This window comes from Hemibagrus wyckioides, linkage group LG16 (genome assembly GCF_019097595.1).
Source record: "Hemibagrus wyckioides isolate EC202008001 linkage group LG16, SWU_Hwy_1.0, whole genome shotgun sequence".
NCBI classification, from domain to species: Eukaryota; Metazoa; Chordata; class Actinopteri; order Siluriformes; family Bagridae; genus Hemibagrus; species Hemibagrus wyckioides.
Window position 1 is genome coordinate 705,642 of NC_080725.1, and position 24,636 is coordinate 730,277.

General features: G+C 40.9%; 1 protein-coding gene and 1 long non-coding RNA gene across 3 annotated transcripts in view; one reads left to right on the plus strand and one right to left on the minus strand.

The window, feature by feature from the left end:
- map3k1 (mitogen-activated protein kinase kinase kinase 1, E3 ubiquitin protein ligase) overlaps positions 1 to 23,030 on the minus strand; it is a 37,159-nt gene extending 14,129 nt beyond the window's left edge. Inside the window, exons 1-8 of one of the 2 annotated variants that reach the window (XM_058411660.1) lie at positions 22,487 to 23,030; positions 4,065 to 4,215; positions 3,706 to 3,930; positions 3,245 to 3,445; positions 2,921 to 3,037; positions 2,696 to 2,844; positions 2,123 to 2,244; positions 1,651 to 1,732 (exon numbers count right to left, since the gene is read on the minus strand). In XM_058411660.1, the coding sequence (XP_058267643.1) occupies positions 1,651 to 1,732; positions 2,123 to 2,244; positions 2,696 to 2,844; positions 2,921 to 3,037; positions 3,245 to 3,445; positions 3,706 to 3,930; positions 4,065 to 4,215; positions 22,487 to 22,989 (1,550 nt within the window). In that variant the 5' untranslated portion in view covers positions 22,990 to 23,030. Of the gene's footprint in view, positions 1 to 1,650; positions 1,733 to 2,122; positions 2,245 to 2,695; positions 2,845 to 2,920; positions 3,038 to 3,244; positions 3,446 to 3,705; positions 3,931 to 4,064; positions 4,216 to 4,299; positions 4,903 to 22,486 lie in introns of those variants that run through there. The other variant, XM_058411661.1, reaches the window with a different exon arrangement.
- The window catches only part of LOC131366827 (uncharacterized), a 28,304-nt gene continuing 18,863 nt past the window's right edge, over positions 15,196 to 24,636 (plus strand). The window contains exons 1-2 of the long non-coding RNA XR_009206862.1: positions 15,196 to 15,322; positions 24,040 to 24,222. This is a non-coding gene — a long non-coding RNA (uncharacterized LOC131366827). The remainder of the gene's footprint in view (positions 15,323 to 24,039; positions 24,223 to 24,636) is intronic.

A 24,636-nucleotide genomic window follows, 5' to 3' on the forward strand; every position in this document is an offset into this window, starting at 1 on the left:
TGATGGATAGCAAGTAGACCAAAAAACCCACATGCTAGAGTCTTCCTTTAAATAAATGAAGGCAACGAGGCGCTCAGGAAAACTACTTATGGAAAAAAGATGACTGGACGCTCTCTCAAACTGCACCAAGCTAAAGCAGAAGAATAGCTTATCAAATGTGCATTAAGTCTCTCTAAATGTTATCAAGATCTTTAGTTATTCAAAACTGCACTAGAAGAGTAAACAGTTTACTAAAACTCAGCATGGTAAATGGTAGACTTGGTTTTTGTAAACAAACAATATTCACTCAGCAAAATTAGAGTAATAGCTGTTTTCAGAAGAAAAAACAACAGGCTATGGTTTCACAGTGTTTTTGTGCGGAGAGAATCCCACGTCGGGGCTGTATTCATGTCTTTGTAGGGGGGGTAGGATGGGACACACTGAATGTGACTAGCTGCTAGCATTTCAGCCCTGGGCAGACACACAAAACACAGGTGGTGCCATACTGTCTAGCTCACCTAACCGCTGAGAGAAGACCCGACACACGGAATTCCGACCTGCTGATGCACCAAAACACATCACCTACACACCAACACCACTTACTGTGACGCTGTTACAGAGGGAGCTCCGTAGAAATGTCATATCCAAATCATAAATCATTCATCACAGACTATTTTCACCATCCCATCTGTTCCACCCCATGGATGAATGGATGGATGGATGGATGGATGAATGGGCATACAAACAGGGTGTCCTAAAACTCCCTTTAGCAAAGTCATGCTTACTTTATATTAATGATATATATTTTCACATTGCCTTTAAGAACATCTTTTACTAAGGAAGGAAGTTCTAGAAAAGGAACAGGAAGCTTGTGTTACACATGACACTGCTGCCAAACTGGGAGTGAGGAGAGATGACTGTGTTTACGAAGAAATGCCAATCATGTACAGGATGCTTTGTAAATAAAGTTACATTTTGTTAATTCCCTTGACAAATATTTTTATAATAAACAACATGTATATATTATATTAAATAAAAAAAAAAATCACATTTACATAGCTACTGGTTTGTGTGCCCCTGCTTCCCACTGGCTGATCTGGGACAGTGCCAGTAGTCTAGAGGTATAATTTGGGCCTGTTGACAGTAGCATTCTTGAGCTCCTGCTGAGGTCTGGGCTGATGGTTCATATTAGGACTGATGCGAGTGGCTTGGCATACTGCTCCAACCCAAAGTAGGAAAGGAGGCCATCAAAGCTTTCCGCCCGCTTGTTTTTGCACATGCTCTTCACATTTTCTTCCTGTCTAACTCAACTGCATGCCGCACAACTGAATGCATCGGACAATCCTTCTTTACTTCCCGAACCTCATCTGATTGTCTGATCTGTGAGCGTCTCTGCAGGCTTCCCTGCCCTTTCACCTCGGTCACACGCAGGTGCGTCCTGTACAGACTTGGAAACTCTAACACCTGGGTCGGTGTCAAGAACTGAACAATAGCTCGTATTCCTGGTACTCCCTTTCGAGGAGGCTAAATTAGAGGAATTATTCATCAATCACTGCTGTTTTGGTTTATAGGATTTAATGCTGCATCATGAGAAACATTTATTTCAAACCTTTCCCTTTAAATCAAACCACTACGTGGCTCTGTTCCTACCAAGTTCAAGGGTTTTCTCACCTGTAAAAATCATGAGTCTTCCACTTGGCCCTACACAGAGGGCAGATCAGGGGTTCATGGTTTCTCCGACATTCTTCTGCCCCTGTAAAACATAAGACGATGGACGAGCTTAATAAGTGCTCCACTTGTTCAGCTTCTGAGAGCCAGTCAGTGGATAAACAGTGGACTGCTACAAATAGGCTGTTACTTTAATAGACCATTTTAAATATAGCTGTTATTTATTGCTGGTATTTATTTTTACCCTGGACTACAATGAAGTCATTTTCATATATAAACATGGATACACATTGAAATATATGGATACAGATCTAGATTTTGATTGCATTAATATATGCAAAGGGGAAGAGAATCCAACAGGCTTACAGCAGAGTTTTATTTTTAGTTTCCTTCATATATTTAAGGTCACACAAAAATGTGTGCGCGCGTGCGTGTGTGTGTGTGCGCGTGCGTGTGCGTGCGTGTGTGTACTCACATATGGACATGCAGTGGTGGTGCAGCTTATTCCTGCAGCCCTCCTCACACACAGTCAGACTCTCCTCATCCAGCATGTCCAGCAGACAGATCGGACACATCTGCTCTTCCTCGTCCTTCATACTGCACAAGGGACACACACCCACACTGAGCAGGGCTTCACCACACTGACCTTTTCTTAGACAGATATTTCTTACATGAAATAGCCATTTTGAAAAGGGATCTCACAATGGTGGATGTGATTTAGCCTAGATGTTTATCATGATGAATGTGTGATTCTCACTGGAACTGTGTTGTTTCTCTCGGTTACAAGAGATATCTGTTGTGTCTAAATGTAAAAGCCCCATAAGAAATCATTCCCATATCCTTTAAGACTGATGAAGACTGATGTAAACTCAAAACCAATTCAGCTTTAACACAAAGCGCACACTCAGCACTTTCCAGACTCTACTAGTCCACTGCCTAAAGGACGCATGACCTAGTATTGACCTTTCTACACGGTACATGTAGACAAATAAAGTGTGTGAGGCTCGGTGAATGCCTGTTGGCACCTTTCAGTCACACCAGTACGAACCTGCTCTCGTTACTGGAGGGTGAGGAGCTGGAGGTGCAGGAAGTGTGAGAGTTGGACATGCGTGACACAAACTTCTGGATGGTGCTGCGAGACGGGGCTTTGATTCGCGAGCTCCGCCTGTTGTGGTACTTCTGGAATAAGCTTTCCACCTGAAGCATGGACAACAATGTGTGAGCTGAATTCGGATTCATGTTTGGATAAGGTATTTGTTTTTCATAATTTTACCTCAAAGTTTTTGAGGGTCTTTCTCCAGAGCAGTGGATCGGATGACTCCAGCTGGAAAACTCTCAGCATGACGAAGAGCACATGGATGCAGAAAGCTCCACGACCACAGCTGCAGGTCTGAGAAGCAAACGGCAAAAAGATGCGCAATTATGAGTCCATTATAGACTGAAAAACTTTAGATGAACTGAATCTGAACTGAGCCTAAAAGTACTTTTTTGTTATAAAGCATGAACAAACCCATTACCTAGTAAACTGAAAAGATGATCATGCAACAGGCTTCTCCATTTTAACTGAAGACTGACTCACTAGATGACTAATTCTTACCTGAGGTCCAATGAACACACGGTATTTATTGTCAGGGCTGTCTCCTCCAATCAAGAACGAGTTAGGTCCAATTTGCTGGAGTAGGTAGAGACGTGCCCTCATGACCTTGTTGACTCTGCGATTGGTCTCTTCAGGACTGTAAGGTGAGAAGCCGTCAGGTGATGGCGCTCGTCGAGGAGGAGTGACCCTGCCGCTCTGAAACTAGACAAGCCAGAGGTGTGCACATGACCACGAGCCCTACAACACAAAACACTATCTGACCATTATTCACTTGTTTACTTGATTCCTTAGCAAAAATTCTGGAAGTAATTATAAAGTATTTAAATAAAGTATTTTTATTGTAAAATTAGAAGATTACAAATAAATACATGTTTGGGTAAGTACAATGCATAAAAAGAAGAAACACAAAACAGTAATAATCGTAACTGTCCTGTGGGTGAGAGCGTGGAAGTAAACCTTACAGGAACTGGGGATGCCCGCTTCCTGCGGACACCGGGGGACTCGGGTTTCCCAGCCGTCTTGGTAGATGAGGAAGTGGAAGAGATGGAGGATGAGGAAGGTACAGGTGATGGGCTACGACGGCCTCTACTCTGAGAGGAGGAGGAACTCGCGCTGTCGCTACCTGCCTCCAGTCCCAGACGTCCAGCTTCACTGCTGTCTGGCCGCAGGGGTATGGGCTTCACAACCTGAACAAGAATGGGATACCTCATTACAACAGTGCACAGGCAGGTTAAAGATGAGAAATAATGAAGGCAGGATAACGAAAGTGTTTGTGGCTACATGAAGTGATATGGCAGTGAAAGCTGTGTGTGAGGCTGACCACTGGGCCTCTCTTGTTCCTCCTCTCCAGCCACTCGTGTTTCCAGGTGGGCATGCAGGTGGCCTTGAGCTTCTCCCGGATCATGCGCTCCTCCGGCCGGTCCTCCATCTTCTGCAGCCCACGCAGCGTCTCTTTGTTCTCCATGTCACGGCTAAATCCAGAGAAACAACGTTAGGCTTGAGAAAATTCTTTGTGCACAAAATCCCCTTTACAATCAATTAAAATCCAAACTGACTTTTGGGATTGTCTGAAGTTAATGAAATCCAGCAGCCTCAGGATATCCACTCTCCAGTCCATAACAGATGACCCATACTGAAGGCTACCATGGCATGTGAGGTCGATGAGAGAGCTGAGTAAGCAGAGCAAATGAAGCCTCTCTCTCTCTCTCTCTCTCTCCCCGTGTAGACCAACGGCAGTCGGAGAGCTTCAGAACAAACAGCCTGCCTCGTAGCAGAGGATGTTATGATAAGGAGCCCTGGCAGTCTGAGCCCGTAACACTTACTGCTTTGTGAGAGAGTTCTTTTTAGGAACTAACACTCTAAGTGCTTTTAAATTCAACAGACAAAATGTGATTGAAAAAGCCTAAGGTCTCTGGCCAACCCAGCGCTGAGGTGTTGAAGCCAGCATAGCTTTTCTACCTGCCCAAACCGAGTAAGAACAGACCTGTGGAACAGTGCGCTTAGTGTTTCTGGAGCTGTGGCTAGCCATCCCTTGACACTTGTCCTGAAACAGACAGTATCACTTTCACAGATTAAAAAAAAGAGCATCCATTGTTTTAGAAATGGATTCTATTATAAAGACCCAAGCTTTCTGTGTGTTTTTTTTTTTTTTTTAAGAACAACCCATCCTGAGAAAATACATGCTAAACTAATTAAGTGTTTAAAAAAATATGCATGCTAGAAATTACTGATGATAATCAAAATTACAGGGGCCAAGTCTCATTAAATCAATTATATCAGAGACATGGTGGTGGTGGAAATCCCCTGGCCAGCCTGCCATGTCAGCTTAATGAGAAAGAGAGAGTGAACATAACAGAGAGATAAAGAAGGATCCTACCACCTCTCTGGCTCTAAATGCCCACTTGTGGGAGGGTGGTCAGGATACGGGAAGGGAAGCTGTGGCCAGCTTTCATCTTTAATTAAGAGGAGAATCGATGGTGCGCACCCCTTCGGCCCTTTTCGATTACTCAATAAGGGGTGGTGTAACAATAACAAACCAGAGAACAGGAAAGCCAGACTTCCTTTGCTAAACCCAGCCTCGTTTGAAGCAAAGGACGCATCGAAGAGGAAGTGGGCTGAAGTCCTGACAACTGCGAAAACATTTACAGTTCGAGAGGAACTAAGTTTTTATAGACTTTATTACAAAACAAAGGGCCTATAAATGCAGATTTGAGCTGTGACTAAATACAGCCGAATGGTTAGAAGCTCATTTTCTTCATTTGATATCACACCACATGTAATAATTTCAAGAGAATTAGAAATTCAGTCTGCACCAAACAACTTCTGGTACATCTAGAGGTGACTACAGTACTTGAAGGGCAAACAAACAAGCGAGAGGCACGTAGCACGTAGCACTCGCACTCCCACGAGGAGAGAAGTGAACTCCCTGGAGCTCAACTCAAGCACAGCGAAACCAGATAGCAGGAGTTTACCATCTCTGCTCTGAAAGAAAAAAGTTGGTGGTGACCAGCCCTCGCCTCTCGGATAACAGCTATCCCACAGTGCCATGAGGCAGGAACAAAGAGGCATTGTGGGCCACGCAGGTGGGACGTAGAAGAGCCAGCGGCTGGGAATCCATTTCAAACCTCCTCATAAGACAGTACTGTGCTTCTCTCTCTCTCTCACTCTCTCTCTCTCACACACGTTTACCCTAGCATGCATAAACACTTTTTTTTTTTTGCACAATACACCACAACACATGTGCATGCACACACACGCTGTTGAGTGCACACACCCTTTCTCATGAGCTACGCAGTTCCCAGCTCTCAAGTTTCGGCTCAGACAATCGGCAGCTCTCTGCTGGAGGGGACAGTAGAGTCTCAGCACTGCACATAATAGCAGGAGCTACTTGTTCTTAGAAGGACTTAACAGTCCCACACACTCGACCCACAGCCCTTAAATAAAGCCTCCAAACATAGACAAAAGCACAAGAAGCTTAATGACAACTAAACAAAGTCAAAAACACAATACGGGTCAACAAAGAAACAAAGAAGGCCACTGTGAAAATCAGAGGATATTAAAAAAAAAACAAAAACAAAAAAACAACATAACATAATCTGCTCAAGTCCAAAACTGGTCAAGACAAAGGCAGCAGGTGTTTTGTGAAATCTTAGCCAACACCACTGTGCGTCAAAGCTGATGTCTTTTCCAAAGATGAGGAAACAGAACACACTTGGAAAAGCACTCGTGCACTTGACTTGCCCTGATTAAGAAAGATCACATGGCGCTGTTTATGTTAAGCTAAAAACAAAGGCCAACAAGTATGGGTCAAATTTCAGTTTTTGTTCATCAGAAATGGAAATAAACTGAGAACAATAACTTAAAAAAAAGAGTTTCTTTAAAAACAAGAACAAAAAGTGCACTTTTCTTATCTCTAATCAACCAAGGAATAATTTGTGTCTAAAAGTTTATAATATTAGCATTAGGCTAACTAGGCCTAAGAGACCATACATTGCCAAACATTGCCTTTTGCTACAGGTCATTTCTGCAGTTTAAACTGCCCTGACGTGACAAAAAAAAATGTTGGCTTTGATAATGGTTTGTCTGGCTACGTCCCTAACGGCCAGCCGCGGTAAACGGATGTTCAAAATTGCCTGTTACACTGTTATGTGTAGGTGGAGCACTGGTCAGACACACTGCTGCAGTTAACAGTATGTTATCTGGGTTTGTAGGTGTTTCCCAACACACTAAACGATTCACAGTCCACTCCCTGATTCCTTCAGCCCATGCCTCGGAAACAGATCTTTAGCTTTCGGTGCATCAGAGCCACGCTGTGATATTTCAATTCTGAACTTACAAATGACCTTCTACCATAAAGAGGACTGCTAATCAGTTTTAAATTCTTAATCATATCGCAAATCTTACTAGGTGTAAGGTGTACAAGGTGTTAAGAGACATTCTGCTCTTCTGGGGAAAAATATAAAATCTGCTAACTCAATGTTATGAAAAGCAATAAACCTCTCATCAACCTCTGCTAAACTGTGTATATTTGCAAATATTTGGTAAAATAAATCTGAGTTCCATTCGCCATGAAGTGGACTTGCAAAGCTATCAGGAGAGGGGAGAAGAGAGTCAAGACAAAAAGGAATATTTGTCGCAGATCGGGTCAAATTTGGACGCAGTACCAGTGATTTCTCCCACATTTTACAGCATGCTCACAATAAATATCTTCTTATCTTGAACTGAAGTGCATGCCAGCTAGCTAGAGAGCCATAATTCAATACAGCTAACGATAGCTAGCAACAAGCTGGTTTATGTTTTGACTAATTTGATTCATGAGACTATAAGAGAAGCCTGTAGGCGGTGTTTAACATTTTCACAGAAAGTTAGCACTTGAATTTTTCTCTTTATTTTTTAACTGTGTCTTGAATTATCAACAGTTCAGAGTTGATAATTCTGCTGTAATATAAAAGGAGCAGAGCTACTGCTAAGCCACTGACAAAATGGATATATATATATATATATATATATATATATATATATATATATATATATATATATATATACACATATATACATACATACATACATACTATATATATATATTATATATATATATATTATATATATATATATATATATATATATATATATATATATATATATATATATATATATATATATATATATATATATATATATATGAACATCAGCGCCAGTCTCACAACCCCACTGAGACATAATGCTTCCCTCGTCAAAGTGCCGACAATGACAGCCGACCGAAAACAAGTCAGACTTATGCAACAAGGTCCCGGGGGACATACAACTGACTAAACAAGTGCTGAGCTGCAGAAAGCATTGAGCACACTTTCAATTTGAAATGCTGTGGCTTTAAGCTAAAAGATATATGCTCCTGGCATTTCTAATTAATTCTGAGCCTTTAGATATTGGATTGTACAGACAGGGTCAGCACATAATTTATGACAACAAACAATGTTCTAGGTCCTTGCAGTGAGACCTGCAGGGTTAGCACTTCAGATGGACGGCTAAGATTTTGCTTTTTATCAAGTTTTCTCTGCTTCAGATAAATGTAGCATCTAAAGAGTCATCAGAAAAGGCAGACAAATGCAGGAGAGACTTATTCTGCTATCTGCTGCACTGAGGAACAACCAGAATTGCAAACATGATTTTAAAACACAAGTGTGTATTTAGAGAACAGAAACTTTTGCGAAACCGATCGAGTTGGAAGAAGGAGAAACTGAGTAGTCAAAACTGGATAAAGAGAAACGAAACGAAACCTTCATTCCGGGTATAATCCAAGCCATCGAATGGGAAGGGGGGGGGGGTGTGCTGGGGGTTTGTCAGCACACAGGTCAGTGTGATGCATATTTTTTCTGGGTTTTTTTTTTTTTAAAAAACGTAAACCAATGCGCTGCCAATGGGTATAAAAGGCACTGCAGAGTTAGACAAGCACAGATGAGGGATTCGATATAAATGGCCACTGCAAGAGTTCAATGTGGGAATGCTTCACAGTCCTGCTAGCGCAGAATCAGAGAAGAACCTAGCCATAATGTGGACTAGTATGAGGAAGGGATTTGTAACTGCAGTAAGAGTAACTTGGTTAGTAACAAAAACTCAAACCAGGTTTATTGCACACCCTGAACTCCAAAGGAACATCCTGAAAGTCAGTCAACTATAAGACTAGATTTTTGTACCTATAATCAACAACACACTGATTCTAAGGTGGGTAACATGGCACAAATCACCAGAATGCATGCACACTACATCAAACATCAGAATCAAAATGTATTTTAATGAGCAGTTTCAGATTAGATCAGACAGTCTGACTTAAAATTCAAATGTTTCCACAAACAAGTAGCTTTAACTTTAGGACTTATGAGAGCCTGGGTTCAACCTTCTTTGGGACCTTTAAAGTCTTCTGGCTCTCCCATAAAGCTGACTGAGAAGATGCCAAGAGTGTGAAAAGAATTATTTTTAAAAATGACAAAATAAATAATGTATATACATTAAATATTCCTGGTTGAATGATTCATTTCTCATCACTGCACAAATTAATGTGTTCTTTACATTAATTATTAACCCATTACATTAATTCTATATTCAAAAACATTTCACTTTGCTCACAGCAAAACAGTAGTGCCATAATTAATACTTTAGGCAACAGAAGGAGTTTAATGAGATTTTTATGTAATCCCTTAAAATCTTGGGTTATTATTCAGTTACTAATCTGAATAATAGCTGCTGTTAATTGCAGAGAATGACTGGAAAGGTATAAAGTTAAGAGCGAGAGGAACGTCAGTCTGGAGCCACTGACTGGTGCTGGGAGTTTTAGGGGATTTTAGGAAGAAATAAGAGAGAAAATTAAACAGACTGCTGTGCAAAAATATCTTTCAGGGTATAGTGAGCTACTGGTTGGTGCAAAAAAACAAAAACAGACCCCACAGCACTTGGTCAGGACACTGCTTAATCCTGCTCTCTCTCAGTGTACTGTAATACAATCCATGCTAATTCCAAAATTAATTTCAAAGCAATCACTTAATTTACAAGGCACTCTGCCTATTTGTTTAAAATCACCCAAAAAGTCCTAAGGAGAAGGATTAGTGCAAGATTAACAGCCAGGCTTTTTTTTGCTATTTGTGTGTATCCACCATGTGATGTGTGCCTACTGAGGTGGTGAAAGTATCTCACAAGCATCAAAGGCTAAATACTTTTGGATGCATCCTGCCTCCAGGCTCTAAAAGGCCTCACATGATGGCAGAACTCTGCAAATAGCTTTTATTTTTGGAGGTAATCCGAGACTTGTACTTATTATAAATAATTTCTCCATTTAGACATGCTCACTACTTGGTGCCCTATAGCTTCTTGCAGGCTTTTGTCACTGTGGCTTCACCCGCCTCCATATGAGATCCAAAATATAGCAAAACTGGGAATCTGTGCAACGTCGGATTTTATTCCAACACCAGAAATAAAATTCCCCAAATGCAAACTCCAGCAGCTGCGGTGGTGGTGGCGGTGGTGATGCAGGTGCAGAGAGTGGGAGATCAGTGATGCATGCTTTATAGCCTGTGTATCCCAATGCTCCGGTTCTGGTATGTGGTTGGAATGCAGAGAAATTCCTCCTAGCCAACCGATGCAGCGTGCAGCACACTGCCCCCAGCAGAGCAGCTCGACCCCCACCATCTCCACACTGGCCTCTCTCAGCAGGGGCAGCTCCACTAACCTCTACCCTCCCCACACACACACACACCACCAACACCCGCTTCCCTTCCTTCTAAAGCAGGTCAGCTAGTCCACAGCATACAGACTTGGGAGAAAAACAAGAGAACTTGCTGTTTGCCATGGACATCACTAACCCTCACATGATTTCTACTACCACCAAAAGATAAGAGAGAAAGAGAGGAGACTGATTCACAGGGTTAGAAGCATGTGGTCTAACACAGTGCTGCCACACACACACACACACACACACACACACACACACACACAGTTCCAGCATCAGGGCAATTGAGCTGAGAGAGCTGATGAGCAGGCAGTCCATTAATGGCCCACTAGCCCAAGTGCTGGAAGTGGAGCATGGCCTCTGGAGAGGGTTGAGGGGGGCAGGGGAGGTGCACGCACACACACACACACACACACACACACACACACGGCTTAGGAAGTAGGGAGAAGAGGAGCACATGTTCTCTGACACTTTGATATGATTAACACTGATATTTCGAATCAAACACATGCATCAAAGTCATCTGATATCAAAATACAAACACTGCAAACAGAAACCAGAACCGCTGGACCACAGACAAGCAAACAAACTTCTACACACATCAGTGAGATCTCCATTTGAAAAACCCAGCACAAGTGTTGCTAACACCTCAAACTTTTCTTCATTCAAACAGCATTTTATCAGAATGCACACATCCACATCTGTCATGAACATCATGTCACTCAAGAGTGAACTTATAAGCCAGACTTCACTGAATGACTGACCTTCACAGAAGAGGCCATTTGACCGACACTGCTTAAAAAAAAACGTTTCATTAACTTTCAGAGCCTGATGTTTTCCCCCAAATCCAGTGACTGTATTTCTGTGCTGCACAATAAGCTCTTTGGTTTAAAATGCAGAGAGCCAATTAGATTGCAGAAATGAGAAACAGCTGTTCATGAACCCTCCCAGTAATTACCCAGGACGTGTCCCATTCATCAGCTGTATCTTCTTGGAATTTTTGATCGCACACATAAGTGCATGTGAGAGAGTTTTTAGAGAAGAAACCCAACGATGTGCATGAGAACACTTTCTAATGCACCACTGGAATTAAGACACTAACCCCAAGATGTTCTCGGGTTGCTGATACTCAGCACTGTGTAATTCATAAGGGTCTAGAAAACGAGCGAGCTTGTAAAATGGACCGATGGCTAGTGAAGGATTGTTGGACAAACCACCTCGAGTAGCTGTGCTAGCTTTATATAATCTTGTTGAGAAGGTGTTAAAGAGCCGTGAGCACATTTATATTCAGTTTCATGTCGGTATGGGTCAAGTAACTAAACTCGTTTTTTCCGCTTAAAATTGGTTTTAACCCGAGGTTGAAATGAATATCGATAGACCTCGATCCGTCAACAGACCTAATTTAGAGCTAGCAGTCTCTGATCTACAAATTTATAAATGTAGTAACCTTTTAAACTTCAAAGGGCTAAAAAGCAAATACTCTTATCTGGGACAGCATAGCATAGTCTGGATAAAACTCAATGTCTGAACAACGGCAACCTTATGTGCACGATCAGACCTTAAGACAATGTGCCTTTCAGTGAGCTTCAAGGTCGAAGCAAACGGCACATGACTCGGTCTTATGCACACGCCGATCGTACCCGAGGCACTGCCTCCTGTTTGTGGTGTCTTATCACAGTGCACTGCTAACACACCACACGTTAAACATTCACTTTACAGACCATAAGGAATGCAGACCTACGGATCTAAACCCGTATACGGAGTTCAGGCTGCAACGGCAAAGAAACAACACCATTAATAAATTCTTGTTGGTTAAAAAGTCAGTAGAAACAGGACACAAATCCCAAGGTGAAAGAATTCCAGTTTAACAACATAACCAAACGACCAGCAATGAAAGGTCTACGAAGTGTGTAATTTGCTCTGTAATTCTCTCTCAAAATAATTGTTAAATAAATTTTGAAATAAGCTCTTTAATACAAATTTAATAAAAAAGTTTTTAAATTTTATTAAAAATCAAATTTCATTGTTAAATTGTCAAAAAAAAATTCTAGATAAACAAATTGTTAATTTGTTTTTTTAATTAAAGAAGTCATTAAATTCTAAAGAAATTAATATAGAAAAGCAATTTATATGATATCAAATAGATTTAAACAAATGAATTAATTCAAATTTTAAAACATTCTAAACTATAAAACGTACAAATAATCTAATAAAAAGCTAAATAATTTAAAAAAAATAAAAATTTAATATAGTAAAAAAATAGAAGCTAAAATTCTAGATCATAAAAATAAAAAAATAAATAATAATAATAATAATAAAAAGTTAAAAACAGTTACATAAATTTGACTTGACAGCCAGAGAGACTACACTGTCCATCCCACTCTACCCAAACAGAATCAGACAGAAAGACACTTCGGCTACAGGTTCATGACCGTTTCTGAAACTACACCCGAAGTAGATCTTTCTGAAACACAAACTCATCTCATTAACTCTAAGGCTGGCCTGTGGTGGAGGTTCTTCTGCACAACCCACTCGAGAGGGGATTTCTAGGCTGTGTTGAGACAGCATCTGTGTCAGAAGCTCATGCTTGGTTACGAGATCTTCCCCTCCTAGGATCCTCGAACACTATATGGCTGCTCTGAGTCCCAAAGCAACTGTACAGCAAACGCAAAGACAAGTGAGAACGAGCATAAAAGAGAACCCGAATGTTCTGTGGAGAAGTCAGGCTGATCCACGTCATAAAGAGAAAGAGTACAAAAAAATAGAAACAAACAACCTTCTTCTTTCAGTCTCCATCCTGCCAAAGTTACCGCTACCGGGCACAAGGTGGGGCATATTTCAGTGTCTCAGAGAAACATGAGAGACTCGTTTCACTGCAGAATCTGGGGCAATGGTGCAGAAAACCACACACACACACACACACACACAGCTATATAAGTGACAGTGAGAAACAGAGGAAGATAAATCGATGCAACAGACGAAAAGCAGTTAACAGGCAAAATGACCTCGATATTTCCAGGATAAACTTTAAACCTAGATGACAGAAAGTGTTGCAGATAAAGATTAGCTACAGATTGGGTATTTTTACTTATACTTAAAGCAATGCAGAGAAAGCTTCTATTTAAAGACTACTAAAGACTGAAAAACTCCCAAGTGGACAACATTCAGAGTGCTTGCTTGTGTGTCCATTTCTGATCATTTTAATACACGTCACATCAAAAGGAAACTGCGTGACCAAATTAAAGGTCATGAAACTCAATCTGATTTGTATTTAGTCAAAAATACCTTTTTCTCTAAAGGAAGGCTTTACAGATGATGACCACTGTTTCAGCAGGTATACCAGCATCTTCATGTGTTCTTACATCAGTCGTAGTGTGAGTGCAGCAACCACCGTGACCGGAGCTGCATCTCTTCTGAATTTTCTGTACTGTCAAACTAAAGAGAAACTCATTAATGTGCCACAAAAAAGACTTTAAATCTGAAAGTTCTGCAAAAAATCATATGGATCATGTGTCGTTGTTACATTATGCACAGAATGTTAATAAGTGGGTAGAACCATAAAAAAGAGCCTCAGTCGTATTCTACGTGGGTCTCTCTGAAGCTCAAAGTAAAAATACGTACGCAAATTTTTCCATAGTTTACGCGGCTTGTGTGTTAGCGACTCTCCCTTATCATGTGAAATGTTGCTCAGTAATTTAGCATCTGTCTTGCACCTGACATGGAGTCAGTGATGGTGATTAATCGAGGACTATGTGACATGTTCAGACATTTTCTGTAGCGCTGATCCTACACAGGGTCAGAGCCTGGAACACATACCAGAGGGGCACAAGGTGGAGGACATCCTAGACAGGGCTCCAACCCATAACAGGGTACAATCACACACACACCGATTCACAATTTAGAGATGGCAATCAGCCAACAGTGCATGTCTCTGGAGTGGTGGAAGAAACCGGAGGAACCTGAGAGAACCTGCACGTGGTCAGGTTTGGCCCTCAACCCTGGGACTGCAGTGGGTGGTGGGCCCTCAACCCTGGAACTGCGAGGCAAGTGCGCTAACCACTAAAGACACGCTGTCCTCCAATGTTAAAAAATAAGCAAAGAGTAGAAAAACGAGAAGTTGCAAGGCTGCTAGACAGAAAAGGGACTGTAGTGACTTTTTTTCTACTTGGCACAAAGAAAGCAGGGACATTACGGTCAGCAACGCAGCCAACAGCCTTGAAAGGGACTGATACACAGCAAAGTTTAAGCCCTCAGTAGTCCATCTCATGCAAAAAAAAAAAAGAACACTGTTACAACTCTATCCAGAGCCGAATTGTTGCATGAGAACATTAAAAAAGAAAGAATGAAAGAAAGACAGAATTGGGTTTAAAAAAAAAAAAAGCTCTATTGAGACTTAATTCTCCTTTTCGTGAGCAAACATGGCTGAAGAGGAAGGAAAAAAAAAAGTCAACACAGACAAAACTTGACCTCGAAACAACAGAGAAAGACAAAAAGGAAAACAACTGCGGAAGAGCGTCCCGGGGGCTGAAGCAGCTGCCCGGATGAACACTCTGAGGGAGAAAAGGAGTGGCTGAGTAAACACTTCCAAAGCCTTTTTTTCCCCTAAAAGCAGACTGGAATGTAGCTAATGGGAGGGCTGAAGAGGCCAGAGAGCCTGCAGGGTAGTTGAGGGGTTACTCGGCCATTTTTTACTACAAGATATCTTCAAAATATAAACCGTATCTCCTCTTTACGGCTTTGCAAAGTCCATCTGCCAGCGCTCGGAGTGGGGTAGACCGAGCAGCGTCTCATTTCCGAGACACCGTCCACACGGTTGGATCACATTACCCGTCGCTTGAGGAGCGAGATGATGATTGGAGGTCAGTGCTGCGTTCCTAAGCTGTTCCTGGTTACATGTTTCTCCACAGCTTTCACTCATTGCTCTGGGGGACAACTGGATGAACTATTGATTGCAGTGTTAATATGGTGGGTTACTCGATTTCTCCTCTGGTGGTAAACAGTAGCCACAAAACATACAAGCACAGAGGCCCCTTATATTCGTCTTGTCACTTGACGTGGGGAGATCAGCTTCCTATTGAGCAACACACATTATTATTATTTTTTTTTGCCTTTTTCATTTCCTACAAGTATTAGAACAGACATACGTTAAGTCAGGGCAGTGGTGATGTTTATTATAGTTCTCAGAGAGATCTGTTTCATATGCATGTTCCTCCCTAACATTCTGCAACACTGCGACATAAGTGTGTGTGTGGGAGTTTTATTGCCATGCCAGTTGCATGCACCCCTCTGTTCCACAACAATGCTCCTCTTATTGGGCCATCAAGATTTGGTCTGATGCCTACAGTACAGCATTCGCAGTCAAATAAGCAATTTTTCACACACGTCCAACTATAAATGTAGTTTACTCTAAGGGTAAACAAGCGTTCAGATTCGAGCTCTTTGCACTTTTATGCTTGAATTTAACAGTAATTAACTGCAAAGAGCGCAAGCCAGAGACAAAATCCCGGAAGGATTAGCATGGCAGCTGACCGGGACAAGAGAGAGTACGAGTAGAGGCTAATATTTTACAAGGACTGAGGATGACATCTTGATGACCGTCTAATTTATTACACGCAGCTACGTTTTAAATGCAGCTAATTTAAAATATTAGCACAGAGGAGCAATAATAATAGTATTGAAAGTCTGGACAAGAGAAAAATACTGAAATGTGTGAAAATTGGAGTTGTTTAGAATATAATCAGGTTAATATGTACGTAATTGTTGATATTGTGATTGTTACAAACACTGTACAACGTGACAAAAAAAAAAAATCTTTCCTATTTTTCTGGGATTCTATTTTTTTATTCAACACTGGCAATTAGTAAACAAAACTACTGAGATATACAAGCTGTATTGTAGAAATGCATACAAGAATTATATAGAATTATATATGATATTTTTCTCATACTCAACTCCTAATGGCCAGTCTTGGTGTGGATGCAGTTTGAAGGCATTTTGCGGTCAAAAACGTGACAGAACGAAGATGTAAATAAGCTGAAAGAAAAAACAACTTCCACCTTATTCACTGTGTGTATCTTATGACCGACCTGTACAAATGTAAGCAAGTGCATCCAGAAAACCACAGTTTTTAGGAGCTCAGACTTTACTGGTTATGGTAAACACCCAGATTGTAATGAAACTCTTCTGTGGAACCACAAAGCACATAACAGACACAAAGCCATTTCCTCTTTCACAGAAACATGCATTTACTTAATCCAGGACATTTTCTCTCTGCATAACTAAACACGTGATGACATGGGTTTTTAAAAAAAATATTTCCAGCCAGTCTCAGTTGTATGTGTAGATGTGCTGGGGGCATCTACCAAAGGCCCCTCTGCAAGTCGTACTGTTTTAACTAGTAATCTGCGCCTGATTATTCAGGGACCTGTGTGTTTGCTTTTCACATGTAATCTCTAGCTTGCCTCGTCCTGCTGCTAACTAAACAGAAATGAGGGGAGGCGGGGGGACCCCTGTGTCGGCTGACGGGGCCTAACGGGCATGGAAATATCCAGACCTTTGTTGCCAGCGTCCAGGCATGAGAGTTTCAGCTAACCCAGGCTTTAAACAGGCACTTTCTGGTGACCGTGAAGAGGCCTTGACTGGTTAGACAAAATAGGCCAAATCTCAGGAGACCTCCACTCGACAGAATGAGGGCAAATATCTTTACACACCAATACTAGCTATATTTACAGGCGAGATGGCACACTGAGGGCGATTCCCAGATATTTTTGGTGCATAACACATACATTAGGGTTCTGCTATTCAGTATGTGCTTCTAATGGCACTGAAAACACTAAAAGCTAGATGAACTCTAAACCAGCTAGAGACATGAACTACATTATTTGGTTCAGGACATGATGCAAAGAAAACTACACTTATTAAAAAAAAAAGGATTGGAATCAAATAAGCAGTGTTTTTACATGACTGATTTAGTTAAATACTAAATGATAATAATAATAATAGAATTTTAATATACACAGTGTAGATGAGTATAGTATGAGAGCAATGTAATGCAAATGTAATTTACAGATAGCAATAATTCTCATTTATAAAAATAAATATATCAACTTACAAACTTGTAGTTAATATATATATATATATATAATTTCAATACAAGATTTTTTTGTACAGCAATTTCTGCAGCACAGTTTCAGTACAAGATTTTTATATCTGGTATTTTCTGGGGCCTCAAATGACCCAAATGACCATAAATTCCAACTTCAAACAACATACAAATCAGTACAAATAGTTTTAGCCCATGTGCAAGCGGGTGGAGAGAGACAAGTTTGTTTCTGATCCTCATGCCAAAAAATTCAGTTTCTGAACATTCTTGTCCTTGCCTACTTAGCAACCAAATACTTCAGACAACAGCACCATAAACAGCTCATGATACACATTAGCATGTAGCCTTCACAAATAAAACTTCAAATGCAACGGCACAACCCTTTAGTTCCCGTCGTCTTGAACCGTAACTCGATCGGCTTGAAAACTTTGTGCGTCTGTTCAGACACGCCACCGCCGCAATATTATACTCCAGTGAGGCCAGTTTGTGCTTCTAGACAACAGAAGAGTGAACCATGCTGCACCTGACATCAGCCTCCCAGCATGCCACGGTGAATCTGCCTTCATGAAACCCAGTAAAACCCTTCATAAAGCTCCATACATTCTTCTTACCGTATCACTTTCATAAGTAGAGGCTTCCCGAGGGAACACCAGTGACCTGCATCAGGTCCAAGTGCCAGACTTAAGACAGCAGCCATCTGTCCTACCGTGTGTCCTAGCTCAGAGTCTATAAAGTCAGTGTAGCTCCAGATGTTAAGCCACAGATAATTTGAGTGAAGGTCGGTTTTATAGTCAAGCTTGTCAAAACTGCTTAGCGTGATGATCGTGAGTCACACATCTTTACACATGACACGAGCACAAGCTGAAGAGATGTGTAAAAAAAACCTCAAACAATTCATGAAAACTTTATCTACTGTCTATTTAACTACAAAGATCTCCTTTAATTGTTCATACGTGATGACCGGCTGGAATATTAGATGTAAAGACTTAAGTATAATATCTATTGTTTTATTACAGAACTGTTAATATTGAGCAATGTGATTAAATCACAAGGTCTCGCTGATGGCACAACAGGAATGATGCGAGGGAACTACTGTACACCCACACACTTAAAGACAAATAGGCAACTGCATTCATAATCTCTATTATTATTTTTTCCATAAAGACCTACTGGGGTCATGTCATGTTCCACTGAAGACCAAACATGGTAAACTAGATATGGTCAAACTTTTCCCCCCATAAAGCTGACTTCCTAGTTCTTGAGAACCTGCACCCCACCCACACCATCTGAACTTTTATTTCAAATGAATTCAAAACATTTTCAGTTTACCGAGAGAGAAATCAAAGTAATTGCTTCTTTAAAGCCAGAATCAAATCAAGAAGAGATTATGATTGGGGCTGGGGTTCCAGGGAGTTAAAATACCTACAGAACTGTCGATCATTCCAGAGTCAAACATCCATGGGCTCATTTGGTATTTTTATTGGGAACAAATACTTTTTTTTGGCATATTTTTTAGCATTCCAGCTCACTCATTCAAATATAAAGCAAAATTTACAAGGATGGCAGGTCTTATACAATTCTTTTAAATATTTAAGATTTTTTTTGTTATTTTCCATATCGCCCCTCACCCACGCCATGTAAAATTCCTCCACAAATTTTGAATGTCACTGTGGTAGAAAACCATTAACCATTTCATCTGCACAACTGTCAGATGAAAAAAGTCTGGATGAATCTACAGTCTGGGCTAGAAAGAAATCAGCCCCAGCCTCACTGTGTATTGTTCTTATGACCACTGCTGTGGTGTTGCAAGTGATTTGACAAAAATCCAAAATAATCCACATTTAGTAGAATCAAATAATCTGATGTGGATGCCAAAGACAAGAGGCATGCCTTGCGTTCTCCCATTTATACCAACCAGACCATTACATTTTAAACCAGTCAAAACCCCTTTAGCAATTTTTAAATAGTAGCAGAAATGAAAGAGAGAGAGAGAGAGAGAGAGAGAGAGAGAGAGAGAAAGAGAAAGAAAACATTTGATATGTGATGTTGATTTAACATGTCCTGACCTGACTGATATGTAAAAAAAACAAAACAAAAAAAAACAAGCAATAACAATTGTTCTAACTTGCTCTACAGGACATTATAACCACTAAGACTCTAATCCAACAAACCGCCTCCATTTAGTTTCACACCACCACGCAATAACAGTGCGTTTCATTTAGCTAGACGAAAGTCCCATGACGTTTTCCTATCCAGTGAAGGTATCTTATCCTGCATCTGACTGGCTGCCTTCTGTAAACCAGAACATCAGAAGTCCTGTCACATCCGCTGGAAATGCAAACAAATTAATTACGATCCCATGGGTTGGGAACACCCAGCTCAGTGTACACTAACGGAAACTTTCATCCACAGCACTACCACCGGGGTAGCATGCTCACAACTTGTGGCTCAAACCACCGTGAAACGAATCGTGCTGAAACGTTAAAACCCGAGCTAAAATGTTTTTAAATCAGAACCACAACTGAGAACTTTATACACAAAACCTCAAGCTCTGTTATTTGTTAACGGTGTTGTTATTTAAATTTGCCAATCAAGAGTCGTTTCTGTCAAAAAAAAAAAACCCCAAGGCAATCCCGTTTCTCGCCCTGCGTGGCCGACTGACCCCTTCCCTTCAAACGAATCGGTCCCTACAGTGATCAAGGGGGAAGCCTTCAAAGGAAACAAAAGCAGGCCAGACCTCTGAATAAGGTAGCCTTTTTAAAACTATGCCAACCCGACGCAGCGCTTCAATAGAGGCCTCCTTTGATCTTTTCTCGAGTAGACGTCGCAGGCTGCATTCAAGCAGATGAGCATCCCCTAACGCTAGACTACACACAGACAGGAGAACATCTGGTTTTGGATCGTTTTCAACACCTGTCGAGAAGAAAGCATCTACCTGTGACATTTTGGGCGGGCATTTGGGAGCATGATGCTCCTCTTCTCACCTGAGGGGACACGACAGGGAGTGAATCAGGTGACTGACGCAAACCTGAGCTGCTCTGACTCACATTCCCTTTACTGCTCTAACATTCAAGTGTGAATAAACAGAACCGAAAAACAAGTCCTCTGCTCAAATCCAGCAGAGCAGAAGAAGTCTGATGAACTGATACATGATGTTAATAAATCACAAAACAAACACAAAGCTATTGCTGAATATTCTTAGTATTTTTCCTCCCAGAATTCAACCTGACTCAAATATGGTTCCGTTTAAGCCTTAACCCTGTAAACTCCTATAAAAATAAACCACACAGAATCCATCTCCTGCCTTCACATTTAGTAAGCTTTTAATACAGACACAAAAAAGAAATCTGAAACCAAAACAAATTCACTAAACATGACTGGAAATAAACAGGTGACAACACTGACACTTTATTATATTTAAAGATTAATCTTTACACCCAATGTCATCATTGTCTAACGTGAGATTTCCTTTTAAGGTAAACATGCAAAAAGGGCTGGAGACAGAAACTAAGGTGCTCTCTCCATTGCTCAGAGATAGACAACTAACACGGACATGCCAAAACCTAAACGGTGTTTTGTGTGTGTGTGTGTGTGTGTGTGTGTGTGCGTTTTTTTTGGTTTTTAAGAGAGATCTGAAGTCACACAGAGGTTGTTTCTCTATTAAACAACAACAACAACAACACACATACAGTGGGATGAATTTAGTGCAAATAATTGAAAACACAAAACTGAAGTATAAACAAAATTAAATCGATTTATATTTATTTTGTTCTGGATTCAAAGTCTAGAGAAACTTTGATTCTCTTCTCTACACTGAATACACACCTGACCAAAACCTCCTGAAAGCTCTTATTAAACCAACAAAGCTGCTGATCCTGCAAGAAAAGTCTGTAACGACGTACACACACATTAACCCAGGCAACAAGTTCGTTTACTAGGAGCCAGATTAAGAAGATTAACAATTTACTCTCAACTCATAAACAGTGACTGTTAAATTTGGTGCGACTGCATCAGACAAATTCAGCAAAGAAGATTCTGTAAAATTTAGCACTTATCATAGTGATGTGTACAGGATATTGCACTAGATTTTTTTTTTTCTTTGTACTGGTCCCAGTTACTGTCCTGCAACAGCATATACGTGATCACTTATTTGGACGATCCTCTAATATACAGCATGCTCTGATGATACCTGTTAACTACACAACATGACATACTGTACAATTTATTTGTATTCTTGTCACATTAATGATCGGTCTTCTTGCTTGTTATATTCTCACCATCATGCTGCTGTAACACTTCAGTTTCTGCAAGAAAGGGTTAATAAAATGTCCTCTCGTGTTGTTTTATTTCATCCCATCTGGAAACGATTTTCCTTATTTCTTTAGATGAGAGACACTTTGCTTAAATGAGTATAAAAATAGATCAGACACAAAAATGAAACAATTAAAAATAAACACAAATGAATGACTCGAGTTCAGCACTTCCGGTCATACTGTTACTACTCCAAACCAGCAGCAATATTTTATTACACATAGATCTCTAGGAGCCAGAAGGTAAGAGTCAATACACACATCCTGGAGCTAATATTAGTGTCTGTCCATTCATGCCCATGTGGTTGAATAGCCCATGTGTGCAACTTTCCTGCTGTTATAAAACTGCTCTCTGTGCTAGACAGCCTTAAATACACCTTCAAGACAGATGACAAAACCGGAAACGAGAATGTAACAACAAAACACAGTTTTCATTCATAATTTCAGGGATCAATCTGATCATTAACCCAGCGCGTGCTGTAGAGGGGAAAGGACATTCAATCGCGCCTTCCACGAACGGAAACATCTCCCGTCCTTCATATTCTCACAACTTCTCCATATTTGTCAGCACATTTGTTTAGCGATATGTGCTTAATAAAGTGAAATCTCACCTGTGTTGTACAGAGTTCACACCGGCTGAAGTTCCCGGAGGTGCATGCTCAGAGCTGAGCTGCTCGCTGCTGCTGCTTCTACAAGAAGTTTTCGATAATTCCTGAGCTCCAGTGGCCAAACTATTGTTGCTTCCTTTATCAAGCAGAGGATGTTCAGTTAGTGAGTTGCTGTGCTGAACATGCCGGCTTTGCTGGGACAAAGTGGCCTGCACGGCGGCAGGAGAGGACACGGATAAGTAGTGGAGCTGTGCGGCGATGGGAGCCGCGCCGCTCTCGGCGGAGAGATGCAGCGCTTTCTCGGCTTTCTCCAGATCCACACTCCTCACTTTCCGCAGCTCTTTCCGTCTCCACTGCGCATTTTCCCCCGCGTTTCTCTTCACCGTGCCGGGACTGCTCGGAAGACTTGGCGCACCGCAACCGCCCTGAGGTCCACTTCCAACGTTTCCACACTCGTTTGAATCTAATAATCCCGACGACGAGGTCCGGCTCCCCGCCGTCGCCATTTTCCGTCCCGAGTTTTTGCCACTTAATAGGTGCAATTGGAGAGGGAGTGGAGGGAGCAGGGGGAGGAGCCAGAGGGAGGAGCCAAGGCACCTACGTTCTGTTTAGACGCGGTACTATATGGAAGGCCATTGGGGTGTTTATGTGCGGCCATTTCCCGCACAAAAGTCATTAGCGATAACGTTTATAAGTATTTTAAGTCATTCAGTTTATTTTTCAAGATGAATTTGATTTAGAAGTTTGTGTACAGGTATTAAAAACGTGCAAAAACATAAAACGTCTATCTCTACCTCCTTTCCCACTACTACAGTTATAGTTATATATTATATAGTTACAGCACAGTTTATTATATTATATTATATTATATTATATTATATTATATATTCGTTAAGACAATAAAGTTGAAATGAGTGAAACAGAATAGTTTTGAGAGATTGCTTCCTTATGTTATGAAATTACTTTTCTCACACCTCAACATTGCCTGTTCATTGCTTGTTTTTAAAAATACATTTATTTTTATGAAAAAAAATTGTATATGATTTTCCATAACATGTCTCACAATTACTGAAGCGAGGAAAAGTGTTTTGGATCACTCTCCTGCAAATATCCAACCAATGTCCAGGTATCGCTTTTTGACAGAGGCAGACAGACACATTTCTTTTTTAATCCTAGGTCCATAATGCCATGTAAACAAAACAAAAATTTCCCAACAGCTTTGGTGGAAAACTGTGCTGCATCATGACATCCTAAACCATGCTTATTACTGGAAATTAAATCCACCTTGGGAGTGTGTTGTCAAAAGCTCTATTTTTGTCTCCTCTCACAATACAACCCTGTAACAGTCAATACTCTTCCTTAATGGCTAACACCAGGTGCTTATATTTATAAAAGAAAACACTTTCTTCTGGCACTCCTGCCAAATGGATTTGGTGTCTAAGTGTATAGGATACATTTTTGGTGGCCCCAAATATTTTGCTTCTCTAACCAACCTTCAAATACTGCACACAAATAACTAAGGGATTTCTGCCTCTGTGTTGTTGTTGATCTTTCAGCTGCTCCACGTGTGTGAGTGGTCACCACAGAGGACCAACTGGTCCAACTTGGCACAGGTTTTATGCCGGATGCCCTTCCTGATGCAAACCTCCCATTTTATCCGGGCTTGGGACCGGCACTGCATCCAGTGGCTGGGGTTTGGGCACTGGCTGGGAATCTATTCTGGGCCTTCTGCATGGTAGGTGAGGAACCTATCACTAAACCCACCAGTGCCCTCTGGAATTCTGCCTCAGTGTCATTAATATTAATTTCTCAGTGAAATAAGAAGTCACAAATAACCAGTTAAGCATTCATATTCACTAAGATGAGCTTAAAATATTTAAATAGGAAAATATGTCGGTTGTATTCCTTTATAAAAGGCACCAATTTTACCAAAGGCACCAATAATTATAGAGTTGTCAGTATATGAATCCAATGGCTTCCCATACTACGTAGTCACGTAGAGACAATGCCCTTTCATGTGGTGTTTCAGGTACATGCATATAACTAACAAACTCTGATCTATCCAAGTTTCAGTGTGCGTATGTAAAGTTATTTTAGGCACTTTTATTAAAAAGTATGGGAACAACGACGTTATATATGGAACAGATTATTGT